Genomic DNA, 12,287 nt, shown 5'->3' with positions numbered 1-12,287 from the left:
GCGGGTTGCAGGAAGGTGTATTTAATTCATAAATGGAAAAAAGAGATTGAAATGTATACAAAATAAATGGAAAAAAAAAAATATTTACATGGGACAAAGACAAACATCTTACTGCTACGCCATCTTAGAACACTGTGCTTGAAAATATGGGGAGTGGTACTCAGTACTGTTTGGAGCAAATCCAATAGAACACAAAATACTTTATATTCAGGACAAAAAGTGAATTGCTTTGCCACATGTTTTGCAGTATTGCTTTAGTGGCTTATTGCAAACAGGATGCATGTTTTGGTATGTTTTTATTCTTCTTTTCACTCTGTCAATTAGGTAACTAGAGTAACTACAACATTGTTGATCCATCCACAGTTTTCTCCTATCACAGCCATTTAACTCTGTAACTGTTTTAAAGTCACCATTGGCCACGGTTTCCTTCCTCTCTGGCAACTGAGTTAGGAAGGACACCTGTATCTTTGTAGTGTATTGTACACCATCCAATGTCTAATAACTTCACCATGCTCATATGGATGTTCAATGTCTGATATTCAATGACTACCAAAAGGTGCCCTTCTTTGCGAGGCATTGGAAAACCTCCCAGGTCTTTGCGGTTTAAAATCTATGTTGGAAATTCACTGCTTCACTGAGGGACCTTACAGATAATTGTATATGTGGGGTTGTTATTCAAAAATCATGTTAAACACTATTATTACACAGAGTGAGTCCATGCAACTTATTATGTGACTTGTTAAGCACATTTCTACTCCTGGACTTATTTACTCTTGCCATAACAAAAAGTGTTGACATTTCATTTTTTATTAATTAGTAAACATTTCGATAAACATCATTCCACTTTGAAATGATGAGATTCTATGTGTAAGTGAGTTGTAAAAAAACAAAACAATGTTTTATCCATTTTAAATTCAGGCTGTAACAGAACAAAATGTGGAAAAATTCAAGGGGTGTGAATACCTCCTGAAGGCTCTGTATACAGTATGTATACAGTCAGGTCCAAAATGATTGGTACCCTTGATAAAGATGAGGAAAAATGACTATCAAATAAAAAATACAAATACTGAGCTCTATTGTATGCAATTAACCATTAATGTGTTCTTGGGGTTATTCTCTAGTTGGAAGATCCACTTGCGGCCAAGTTTCAGCCTCCTAGCAGAGGCACCCAGGTTTTTGGCTAAAATGACCTGGTGCTGGGTAAAGTTCATGATGCCGTATTCAGGAAAGCCAATGTTTTAAAAGCTTGGCCTAAAATAGTGTATGAGATCATACAAAATATTTTTCTGTGACTCTTATGTGCATGCAACCAATATTTTGTGGTCTGATGTGATTTAATAAGTAGCATCCAGATGCTGCACTTGACTTCTTCCAATTATTAATAAACATGCACCTGTTAAGAAACGGACTGTTAGAACTGTTAACGCTCCATGGATTGATGAGGAATTGAAAGAGATGGGGCAAAGGGAGTGGCTAATAAGTCCGGCTGCACATCTGACTGGCTGACTTACTGAAATTGAGAAATTATGTGACTAACCTCAACAAAAAGAAGAAAAAAGTATTATAAAGCCAAGATCAATAATACATAATGATACTTTTGTCTACTATGTTTGAAGCTATCAATATACAGTGGGGCAAAAAAAGAATTTAGTCAGCCACCAATTGTGCAAGTTCTCCCACTTAAAAAGATGAGAGAGGCCTGTAATTTTCATCATAGGTACACTTCAACTATGACAGACAAAATGAGAAAAAAATTCAGAAAATCACATTGTAGGATTTTTTTATGAATTTATTTGCAAATTATGGTGGAAAATAAGTATTTGATCAATAACAAAAGTTTATCTCAATACTTTGTTATATACCCTTTGTTGGCAATGACAGAGGTCAAATGTTTTCTGTAAGTCTTCACAAGGTTTTCACACACTGTTGCTGGTATGTTGGCCCATTCCTCCATGCAGATCTCCTCTAGAGCAGTGATGTTTTGGGGCTGTTGCTGGGCAACACGGACATTCAACTCCCTCCAAAGATTTTCTATGGGGTTGAGATCTGGAGACTGGCTAGGCCACTCCAGGACCTTGAAATGCTTCTTACGAAGCCACTCCTTCGTTGCCCAGGCGGTGTGTTTGGGATCATTGTCATGCTGAAAGACCCAGCCACGTTTCATCTTCAATGCCCTTGTTGATGGTAGGCTTTGTTACTTTGGTCCCAGCTCTCTGCAGGTCATTCACTAAATCCCCCCGTGTGGTTCTGGGATTTTTGCTCACCGTTCTTGTGATCAGTTTGACCCCACGGGGTGAGATCTTGCGTGGAGCCCCAGATCGAGGGAGATTATCAGTAGTCTTGTATGTCTTCCATTTCCTAATAATTGCTCCCACAGTTGATTTCTTCAAACCAAGCTGCTTACCTATTGCAGATTCAGTCTTCCCAGCCTGGTGCAGGTCTACAATCTACAATTTTGTTTCTGGTGTCCTTTGACAGCTCTTTGGTCTTGGCCATAGTGGAGTTTGGAGTGTGACTGTTTGAGGTTGTGGACAGGTGTCTTTTATACTGATAACAAGTTCAAACAGGTGCCATTAATACAGGTAACGAGTGGAGGACAGAGGAGCCTCTTAAAGAAGAAGTTACAGGTCTGTGAGAACCAGAAATCTTGCTAGTTTGTATGTGACCAAATACTTATTTTCCACCATAATTTGCAAATAAATTCATTAAAAATCCTACAATGTGATTTTCTGGATTATTCCCCCTCATTTTGTCTGTCATAGTTGAACTGTACCTATGATGAAAATTACAGGCCTCATCTTTTTAAGTGGGAGAACTTGCACAATTGGTGGCTGACTAAATACTTTTTTGCCCCACTGTACATTATATATACAAAAGTATATAATTAGTGGATTCAGCTATTAATTAGTGGATTCAGCTATTACAACCACACCTGTTGCTGACATGTGTATCAAATTGAGCACACCACCATGCAATCTCCATAGACAAACATTAGCAGTAGAATCGCGTTACTGAAGAGGTCATTGACTTTCAATATGGCACCGTCATAGGATGCCACCTTTCCAACAAGTCAGTTTGTAAAATTCCTGCCCTGGTCAGCTGTAAGTGCTGTTATTGTGAAGTGGAAACATCTAGGAGCAACAACAGCTCAGCCGCGAAGTGGTAGACCACACAAGCTCACAGAATGGTACCGTGCTGAAGTGCGTAGTGCGTAAAACAAAGTCTGTCCTCAGGAGCAACACTCACTTCCGAAGCAACATCAACACAATAACTGTTTGTCGGGAGCTTCATGAAATGAGTTACCATGGCTGAGAAGCCTAAGATCACCATGCGCAATGCCAAGCGTTGGCTGGGGTGGTGTAATGCTCGCCGTCATTAGGCCCTGGAGCAGTGGAAATGCGTTCTGGAGAGATGAACCACTCTTTACCATCTGGCAGTCCGACGGACAAATCTGGATTTGGCGGATGCCAGGAGAACGCTACCTGCCCTTGTGCATAGTGCCAACTGTAAAGTTTGGTGGAGGAGGAATAATGGTCTGGGACTGTTTTTCATGGTTCGGGCTAGGCCCCTTAGTACCAGTGTAGGGAAATATTAACGCTACAGCATACAATGACACTAGACGATTCTGTACTTCCAACTTTGTGGCAACAGTTTGGGGAAGGCCCTTTACTGTTTCAGCATGACAAGGCCCCGGTGCACAAAGCGAGGTCCATACAGAAATAGTTTGTCGAACGGTGTGAAAGAACTTGAATGGCCTGCACAGAGCCCTGACCTCAACCCCATCGAAAAACCTTTGGGATAAATTGGAACGTTGACTGCGAGCCAGGCCTAATCGCCCAACATCAGTGCCCGACCTCACTAACTCTCTTGTGGCTGAATGGAAGCAAGTCCCTGTAGCAATGTTCTAACATCTAGTTGAAAGCCTTCCCAGAAGAGTGGAGGCTGTTATAGCAGCAAATGGGGGGGACCAACTCCATTTTATTACCCATGATTTTGGAATGAGATGTTCGATGAGCAGGTGTCCACAAGTGTATAAAGAATGATGGCAAAAAAAACGTATTTAAATTAAATTATGGGCAGAAAGACAAATTCAACTCCATCTTTCATCGAATCAGATGGTCTATTCATCACAAAACCATTTGATGTTGCCAATTATTTTAATTATTACTTCATAGGCAAATTAGGTACACTTAGGCAGGAAATGCCAACAACTAACAGTGAGCCATCGTATTCATGCATAGAAAAAACGAATAATGAAAGAAAAGCATTGGAAGTTTGAATTTTGTAAAGTTAGTGTAGCAGAGGTGTAAAAAAAATATAAAAAAATATTGATCAATAATGACAAACCTTAGATGACAACTTAGATGGAAAGCTACTGAGGATGGTAGCTGACTCTATAGCCACTCCTATCTGTGGCATATCTTTGATCTGAGCCTAGAGGAAAGTGTTTGTCCTCAGGCCTGGAGGGAAGCCAAATTCATTCCACTACCCAAGAGTGGTGAAGCGGCATTTACTGGTTCCAACAGCAGAACTATCAGCTTGCTGCCAGCTCTTAGCAGACTGTTGAAAAAAAATTGTGCTTGACCAAATACAATGCTATTTCTCTGTAAACAAATAACAACATACTTTCAGCATGCTTATAGAGAAGGGCGTTCAACATGTACTACACTGACACAAATGACTGATGATTGGTTGAAACAAATGAATAATAAAAAGATTGCGGGAGCTGTACAGTTAGATTTCATTGCAGCCTTTGATATGATTGACCATAAGCTGTTGTTGTGAGCTTGTGTTTTACGGCTTTTCAACCTCTGCCATATCGTGGATTCAGAGCTATCTATCTTACAGAACTCAAAAGGGTTTCCTTGAATGGAAGCTTCTCTAACGTCAAGCATGTAAAGTGTGGTGTGCCGCAGGGCAGCTCTCTAGCCCATCTACTCGTTTCTATTTCTACCAATGAGCTGCCACTGGCATTAAACAAAGCATGTGTGTCAGATGTATGCTGATGTTTCAGCCACTGAAACCCTTAACAAAGAGTTGCAGTCAGTTTTGGAATGGGTGGCCAGTAATAAACTGGGCCTGAACATTTCTAAAACTAAGAACATTGTTTTTGGTACAAATCATTCCCTCAGTTCTAGTCCTCAGCTGAATCTGGTAATGAATGGTGTGGCTGTTGAAGATAATAAATTACTTGGCGTTACCTTAGATTGTAAACTGTCATGGTCAAAACATATAGATTCAATGGTTGTAAAAGATGGGGAGAGGTCTGTCAATAATAATGAGATGCTCTGGTTTTTTGACACCACACCCAAGAATACAACATGCCATGAAAAGGCACGGGGACGAAGCCCAAAACAAACACGTAAACAAAAACACAGGGATGTAACCCAAACAAAAGAGCGGGGTTAAACCTCTAATAAATACACGGAACGAGACCCGTAATCACAAGTGCACAACAATACACGGGGACCAGACCCGTAATAACGAGTACACGGTACACGCAGCACGAAAGCCAAAACCACAAAGCACAGGTACTCACAAGACCAACGGACATGGGAACCAGGTGTTCGTAATGAAACAGTTCAGTGACGCCTAGAGGCCGGTGATGTAGACCTCCGGAGCTGGTGCACGGAATGAGCAGCAGTACAGGGGGGAATCCGTGACAAGAACAAATTCAAGGAAACGTACAGTATTACACAGAGCCATGAGTGAATGGATCTCCCATCTCATATAGTGCAAGTGAACAGAAAATCTGGTTAAAAAAACGAATAAATCAATACCTCAAGGCACAACGCCGCTCCCCCATGTGACCTCCTTGTTGTGTTTATGTACTGTATGTGTAACTGATAGAAGCACACACACACACACACTACATGTTAATGTTTTTAAATGTATGTAAATAAACAAATATGTTTTGTCTGTAATGTATTTTTCGTTATGCGTCGGACCCCAGGAAGACTAGCTGTGGCCATTGGTGTTGGCTAATGGAGATCCGAATAAATCAAATCAAATTTACCTGCAGGTGGCTAAGTGGCCTGATGAAGGTTATAATTAACTATAGATCTATAGTCTTTCCATTAGGATACACCGACACACACGCACATACACAGGTCTCTCTGCTCTGCTGTCAGTCTCCATCTGTTGGTCAGGTGATCAATACTAATATCTGTAGAAGGTTGTAATGAACTATAGATCTATACCTAACATACTGTCCATGTGTGTGTGTGTGTGTGTGTGTTGTTGCGCATGTGGGTGTATGCATTGTGTTATGTTGTTATTTGCGTCTAGAACATGCAGTCATTCGATAATGTCACCGATAGTATCATTATAAATGAGAGTTTGGGTGACCTCCAATACCACACACACTCAACACACACGGGTGCACACGTAGCTGTTTGCACTATTGGCAAGTGGGATGAGTGAATATATGAGCTACACAAAAACTCATTACAACACGATTAGAAGCAAACCTCAAATTGAATCTCATTTACAGAGGGCTGTTTGCCTGTCAGACACACACACACAGGGGCGGACTGGGACCAAGAATCGGCCCATTATTTTCCTTGAGGCCCCCATTATTAGCCAGATAAATATAATTTTGCGCAAAAATCTAAGTTAGGCCCACTGAGCTAAAGATGGGCCAGCCCATCTGGCATTTGCCCAAAATGCCAGATGGCCAGTCCGCCCTTGCACACACACACACACACAACACACACCTCCCTCTCTGTCTCTCACTCCCTTTCTTTCTCTCTCTCTCCATCTCTTTGTGACCACCCATTGAGTCTCATTGAGAGTGGGAGTATCTGTCTGACCCATATAGACCTGTGCACCGCTAAACACCTGCATATGGCATTTACACACAGACACAGACACACACACACACACACACATACTGGCACTCACTCTGTATGCTGACAGCTGAGGTTTTATTTTTGGCTGTATTTTCTCTCTGCCGGCAATTCACATAAACACACACACACACACACACACACACACACACACACACAATAACACATACACAAACAGTGTGCCCTGACCTTCTCTCTGCTGAGTGGGCAAAGAGTCAGGGGTCACTGCTCACTGTCAGCCTGTCAGAGAGAAGGAGGGAGGGGGGGGAGGGGATGGAGGGAGAGGAAGAGGGGTGGAGGAAGAGAAGGAGGGAGCGGCAGGGCCATGGAGAGAGGGGAAGGAGAGGTAGAGAATGTTAAGCCAGTGTAAAGCCAGTGTTGATGCTGAAATGTAGGAGCTTATAAAAGGCTGTGGCCACATAGACATTTAATTACCTGTCAAAAGCGCTTTTCCACTTCCTGTCCCACAAGCTTACCTGGAGTTCTCGTATCAAAATGGCCGTAGGGTAATGGCGTGCATACAGCATCAATAGGAACACATAATTAGATACTTCCAAGCACAATCAGTCATCGTGTGTGTGCAGCTGTGCATGTAGCTAAAAAGAGTGGGCAGCAGCTGGGGCATGGTACCCAGAGATACCGTTCTGATGGACAAGACTCAGCTGGGACTCCCTCTCTGGAACTGATAGGCCTACACAGATTAATCCGAAATGCACACCTCACTGTAATAAACAAGTTGGAGATACAGTTGGAGGTGTGTGTGTGTGTGTGTGTGTGTGTGTGTGTGTGTGTGTGTGTGTGTGTGTGTGTGTGTGTGTGTGTGTGTGTGTGTGTGTGTGTGTGTGTGTGTGTGTGTGTGTGTGTGTGTGTGTGTGTGTGTGTGTGAGAGATGTGGAGAAAAATAAGAGAGAGCGAGATAATTGATGGCAGGAGCAGAAGGGAGAACGCCGCTTGAGCGTGACGTGGAAACACCACTGTTGTTTTTCTCCCGCAGTTTTCGATCTCGAGCCATGAATGTTCTCTCTGTTCAGAAGTCTCTCTTGCTCAATCAGTGATTAATTAATGATTCTCCTTAGATTCTCTGAAAATACTTTATCACACCGACAGTCATTATCAGAGCAAATTGGGTAATGATTCGGATGTTGCCGCCGTATTCCGTGAGTCCTCTCCGGTATTCAGATAGTGAGCGCGCGCTGTCCAAGGTGCTGCAGCAGAGCGGCCCCGCCCATCCTCTCCTCCTCTTCTCTCCCCTTCATCATCCACGTGATGCACGGAGCAGCAGACTGCACCTTCGCCTCCTCCGTAGAGAGAGAGAGAGAGATGCGTTTGGTTCCACTGGTCTGTTTGATCGAGAAGAGACTGTGATTGTTTCGGTAGGCCTATCTAACAGGTATTTACCGGGAACGGTTTGGCTGCACTCAGCATCTCCCCTCACAACGCGGTGATTGTTATCAGATGACAAGGAGAAAATCGATGAGTAGCCACAACACCGACCAGAAGATGTGTGTAAGGTAGGCTGAGACATTTTTATCTCGGTGTGTATGTATTGTATTAGGTCTTTGCTGTAGGCTATGTGTACCTATTTAATTAGAATAGCCTAATATGGGCGTTTTCCCGCAGCAGTGTTTTTGGTGTATGGATTTTTTCGCACAGGTGAGGTAGATATAAACTCGGAGTAACGGGTGAGTTCGAGCTCACTGGAGGAGAGGAATAGCCTACGCACGCACACACACACACGGAGACTCTTAGGAGGGGGAGAGGAGAGAGGAATGGCCGTTGATCGATAATCGATATTTAAACCTGCTCTCATCTCACCGCGTCTTTCAATACTGTGATTTGGAACCCTAATCTCAACCACATCACTAGAGAGACAGACGCCGGAGTGGTGTGAGGCGCCTTTTTTTCCCATGGTGCGAAAAAGGGGATAATTCGATAAACAAGGCGCATTTGAGTCATCCTCCGCATCGCTCGAGAAACCGCTTCCGAGTCCCTTGCGGAGGCACGAGGTGGTCATGTTGGAATGTCTTTTGCCGTCAGAGAGGTAAAACGTACAGAACGTTGTAGACATTAAGGTAATGAGTCGAGCTGAAATTATACTGTTCTACCTGACAGACAATAAGTTCTATACAACACATGAAATGCATCTGAATATTCTGTATCTTTCTGAAAAGACTCACTGGTATATCACATGGTATTGGTGATAGGAGGACTGTCTGGAAAGACTGTGTGAGAGAGAGAGAGAGAGAGAGAGAGAGAGAGAGAGTGCGTTTCCATACATGTATCTGACTCAGGGTGATAGTGCTGTCTCTTCCCTCTGTAGGTCACTGGAAAGAAAAGAGTGATGAAGCGACAGTGAGGGACACACTCACAGTGCTCAACCCACAAGCCACGCTGATAGAGACAAAAAAGAGGGGGAGATGCTCTGATAGTCTCTCTCTGTTTACGGTGTGTGACAGTGTATGACCATATTCTCCCTCTCTCTCTCTGAGGGGAACAGGCACCAACGAAGACACCGATATGGTTCTCACACTGCACCCCTCATTTCTCTAACACACACACACACACACACACACACACACACCATTGAAGGAAGACAGTGGAGGAGGAACGAGGAGCGACAGAGACGAGAAGATAGAAGACTAACATTGGGAACACTTGGACCTCTATAAGGAGCCAGCTCCCTCACTTGACTGGCAGACAGAGGAACACCTATGGAGGGTGTAGGGTGCTACTAACGGGGCTAAGAAGACTGTAGGGTACTAGAAAGGGCCCTAAGAAGACTTAAGGGTGCTCTCAAGGATGTTTGCACCATGAGTTGTAGAGTAGTTTGTGCTGCCCAGCTCTAGCCTTTGTGTCTGCGTGTGTGTGCGTTGTGTGTATGTGTTTGCGCGTGTGTGTGATGGCGGTGTGTGTGTGGGCCGCGGCCCCCCTGCTGTGTGTCTGGCTGTGCCTCTGTAGCCTTGGGGGATCCAGAGGGGAGGTGCTAGAGTTTGGGGGGGTGTCGGGACAGTGGGGGCGGTTCCCGGTGTGGAACGCGTGCTGCGAGAGCATCCTGTCGTTCAGCGTTAGAACTCACAGTGAGGACGGACTGCTGCTTTACCTTGACGACGAAGGATTCTGCGACTTCCTGGAACTATTGTTGCTGCGCGGGAAACTCCGCCTACGCTTCTCCATCTTCTGCGCCGAGCCGGCTGAGGTGAGTTCCGGGGTCGCCGTGAGTGACGGACACTGGCATGTGGTTCGTGTGAAACGGGACTGGAGGAACACAAGCCTTGAGGTGGATGGAAGGATGGAGGGATGGGCAGAGGTGAAGAGCAAACGGAGAGACATGACAGTGTTTAGCCACACCTTTATGGGCGGGGTTTCCCCAGAGCTCCACGCCTCCCCTCTCCGCCTCACTTCCCCTGGCGTCAGAGACCACGCCCCCTTTGCTGGCTGGCTCACTTCGGTGACCATCAATGGATCGGCGGTTGTAATGGAAGGATCGGAGGGCGTTACCATGGGGGGAGACGGGTGTGGGCCGGACCACATGTGTCAGAATGGAGGGGTGTGTTCTGTCGTCGAGCAGAAGAACGTTTGCGACTGTACCGACACCGGCTACAAAGGCAACGACTGCAGCGAAGGTAAGGCCTTACCCAAACCCTACCTTGAAACGTTGTGATTTCATCTCGCACACACATTTAAAAACACACACACACAGGGCCGGCTCTAGCCTTTTGGGGGCCCTAAGCGATATTTGGTTGGGTGGTGCCCTACCAAGTGGAAAACAAAATAATTGTGTCCCCCCTCTTGACACGAAAAAGGTTGCAGTTTTATTGCAAGTTTTCTGCAGTTCTACACATTTTGCCATGGACGGAGAGAACATTTAGCAATTCTATAACACATTTTCTGCAATTGTACACATTTTGCCATGACTTATGCCATGTAAATGATATATGAGTGAGAGTGACTAACAAAATCAGTGGGGGCCCCCTGGAGGTCAGGGTCCCTGAGCAAGTGCCTGATCGGTATTCAGACATGATTCCTACAAGTTTAGATAACTGGCTAGACTAACTTAACAATCTATACATTGTTAGCTGACATGGCTAAAAATTGCTGATGCACAACCAAATTTCCAACCTTGTGTATTCTACTATTCTAACTCTCAATAGTATGTTGAGACCTCGACGGAGGCCCTAAGCGACCGCTTATGTCGCTTATGCCACGAGCCAGCCCTGCGCACACATACACACAGACCTCCCCTACACACAGATTTAAACTACTGGTGTTATTTGTAGTATATAGTGTAGAACATTGAAACCCATATCTTTAATATGACTGTTACATAGTGAATCACAGCACCAGCCATTCTCCCTGTCCTATACAGTGGTGGTTAGTAGATCCTAGTGGTGGTCAGTAGATCCTAGTGGTGGTTAGTAGATTGTAGAGGTAGTCAGTAGATCCTAGTGGTGATCAGAAAACCCTAGTGGTGGTCAGTAGATCCTAGTCGTAGTCTGTAGATCCTAGTGGTGGTCAGAAGATCCTGGTGGTGGTTAGTAGATCCTGATGGTCAGAAGATCCTAGTGGTGGTCAGTAGATCCTAGTGGTGGTCAGTAGATCCTAGTGGTGGTGGGTTGATCCTAGTGGTGGTGGGTTGATCCTAGTGGTGGTCAGTAGATCCTATTGGTTGTCAGTAGATCCTAGTGGTGGTCAGTCGATCCTAGTGGTGGTGGGTTGATCCTAGTGGTGGTCAGTAGATCCTATTGGTTGTCAGTAGATCCTAGTGGTGGTCAGTAGATCCTAGTGGTGGTCAGCAGATCCTAGTGGTGGTTGGTAGATCCTAGTGGTGGTTAGTAGATCCTAGTGGTGATCAGAAGAGCCTAGTGGTGGTCAGTAGATCCTAGTGGTAGTCAGTAGATCCTAGTGGTGGTCAGAATATCCTAGTAGGGGTTAGTAGATCCTGGTGGTTATAATATCCTAGTAGGGGTTAGTAGATCCTGGTTGTCAGAATATCCTAGTAGGGGTTAGTAGATCCTGGTGGTCAGAATATCCTAGTGGTAGTGGGTTGATCCTAGTGGTGGTTAGTAGATCCTAGTGGTGGTCAGTAGATCCTAGTGGTGGTGGGTTGATCCTAGTGGTGGTCAGTAGATCCTAGTGGTGGTCAGTAGATCCTAGTAGTGGTGGGTTGATCCTAGTGGTGGTCAGTAGATCCTACTGGTTGTCAGTAGATCCTAGTGGTGGTCAGTAGATCCTAGTGGTGGTCAGTAGATCCTAGTGGTGGTCAGAATATCCTAGTAGGGGTTAGTAGATCCTGGTGGTCAGAATATCCTAGTGGTAGTGGGTTGATCCTAGTGGTGGTTAGTAGATCCTAGTGGTGGTCAGTAGATCCTAGTGGTAGTCTGTAGATCCTAGTGGTGGTCAGAGGATCCTAGTGGTGGTTAGTAGATCCTGATGGTCAGA

General features: G+C 44.7%; 1 protein-coding gene across 36 annotated transcripts in view; it reads left to right on the top strand.

Moving 5' to 3' along the window:
• Positions 1-8,084: 8,084 nt before the first annotated feature.
• Positions 8,085-12,287, top strand: part of nrxn1a (neurexin 1a) — a 67,594-nt gene continuing 63,391 nt past the window's right edge. For all 36 annotated transcript variants that reach the window (XM_036955809.1, XM_036955802.1, XM_036955810.1 and 33 more), the window contains exons 1-2: positions 8,085-8,359; positions 9,169-10,471. In XM_036955809.1, the coding sequence (XP_036811704.1) occupies positions 9,727-10,471 (745 nt within the window). In that variant the 5' untranslated portion in view covers positions 8,085-8,359; positions 9,169-9,726. The remainder of the gene's footprint in view (positions 8,360-9,168; positions 10,472-12,287) is intronic.

The sequence above is a fragment of the Oncorhynchus mykiss genome, chromosome 20, assembly GCF_013265735.2.
Source record: "Oncorhynchus mykiss isolate Arlee chromosome 20, USDA_OmykA_1.1, whole genome shotgun sequence".
NCBI lineage: Eukaryota > Metazoa > Chordata > Actinopteri > Salmoniformes > Salmonidae > Oncorhynchus > Oncorhynchus mykiss.
The sequence above is the reverse complement of the archived record's forward strand: the minus strand, read 5'-3'. Positions and strand labels throughout refer to the sequence as shown.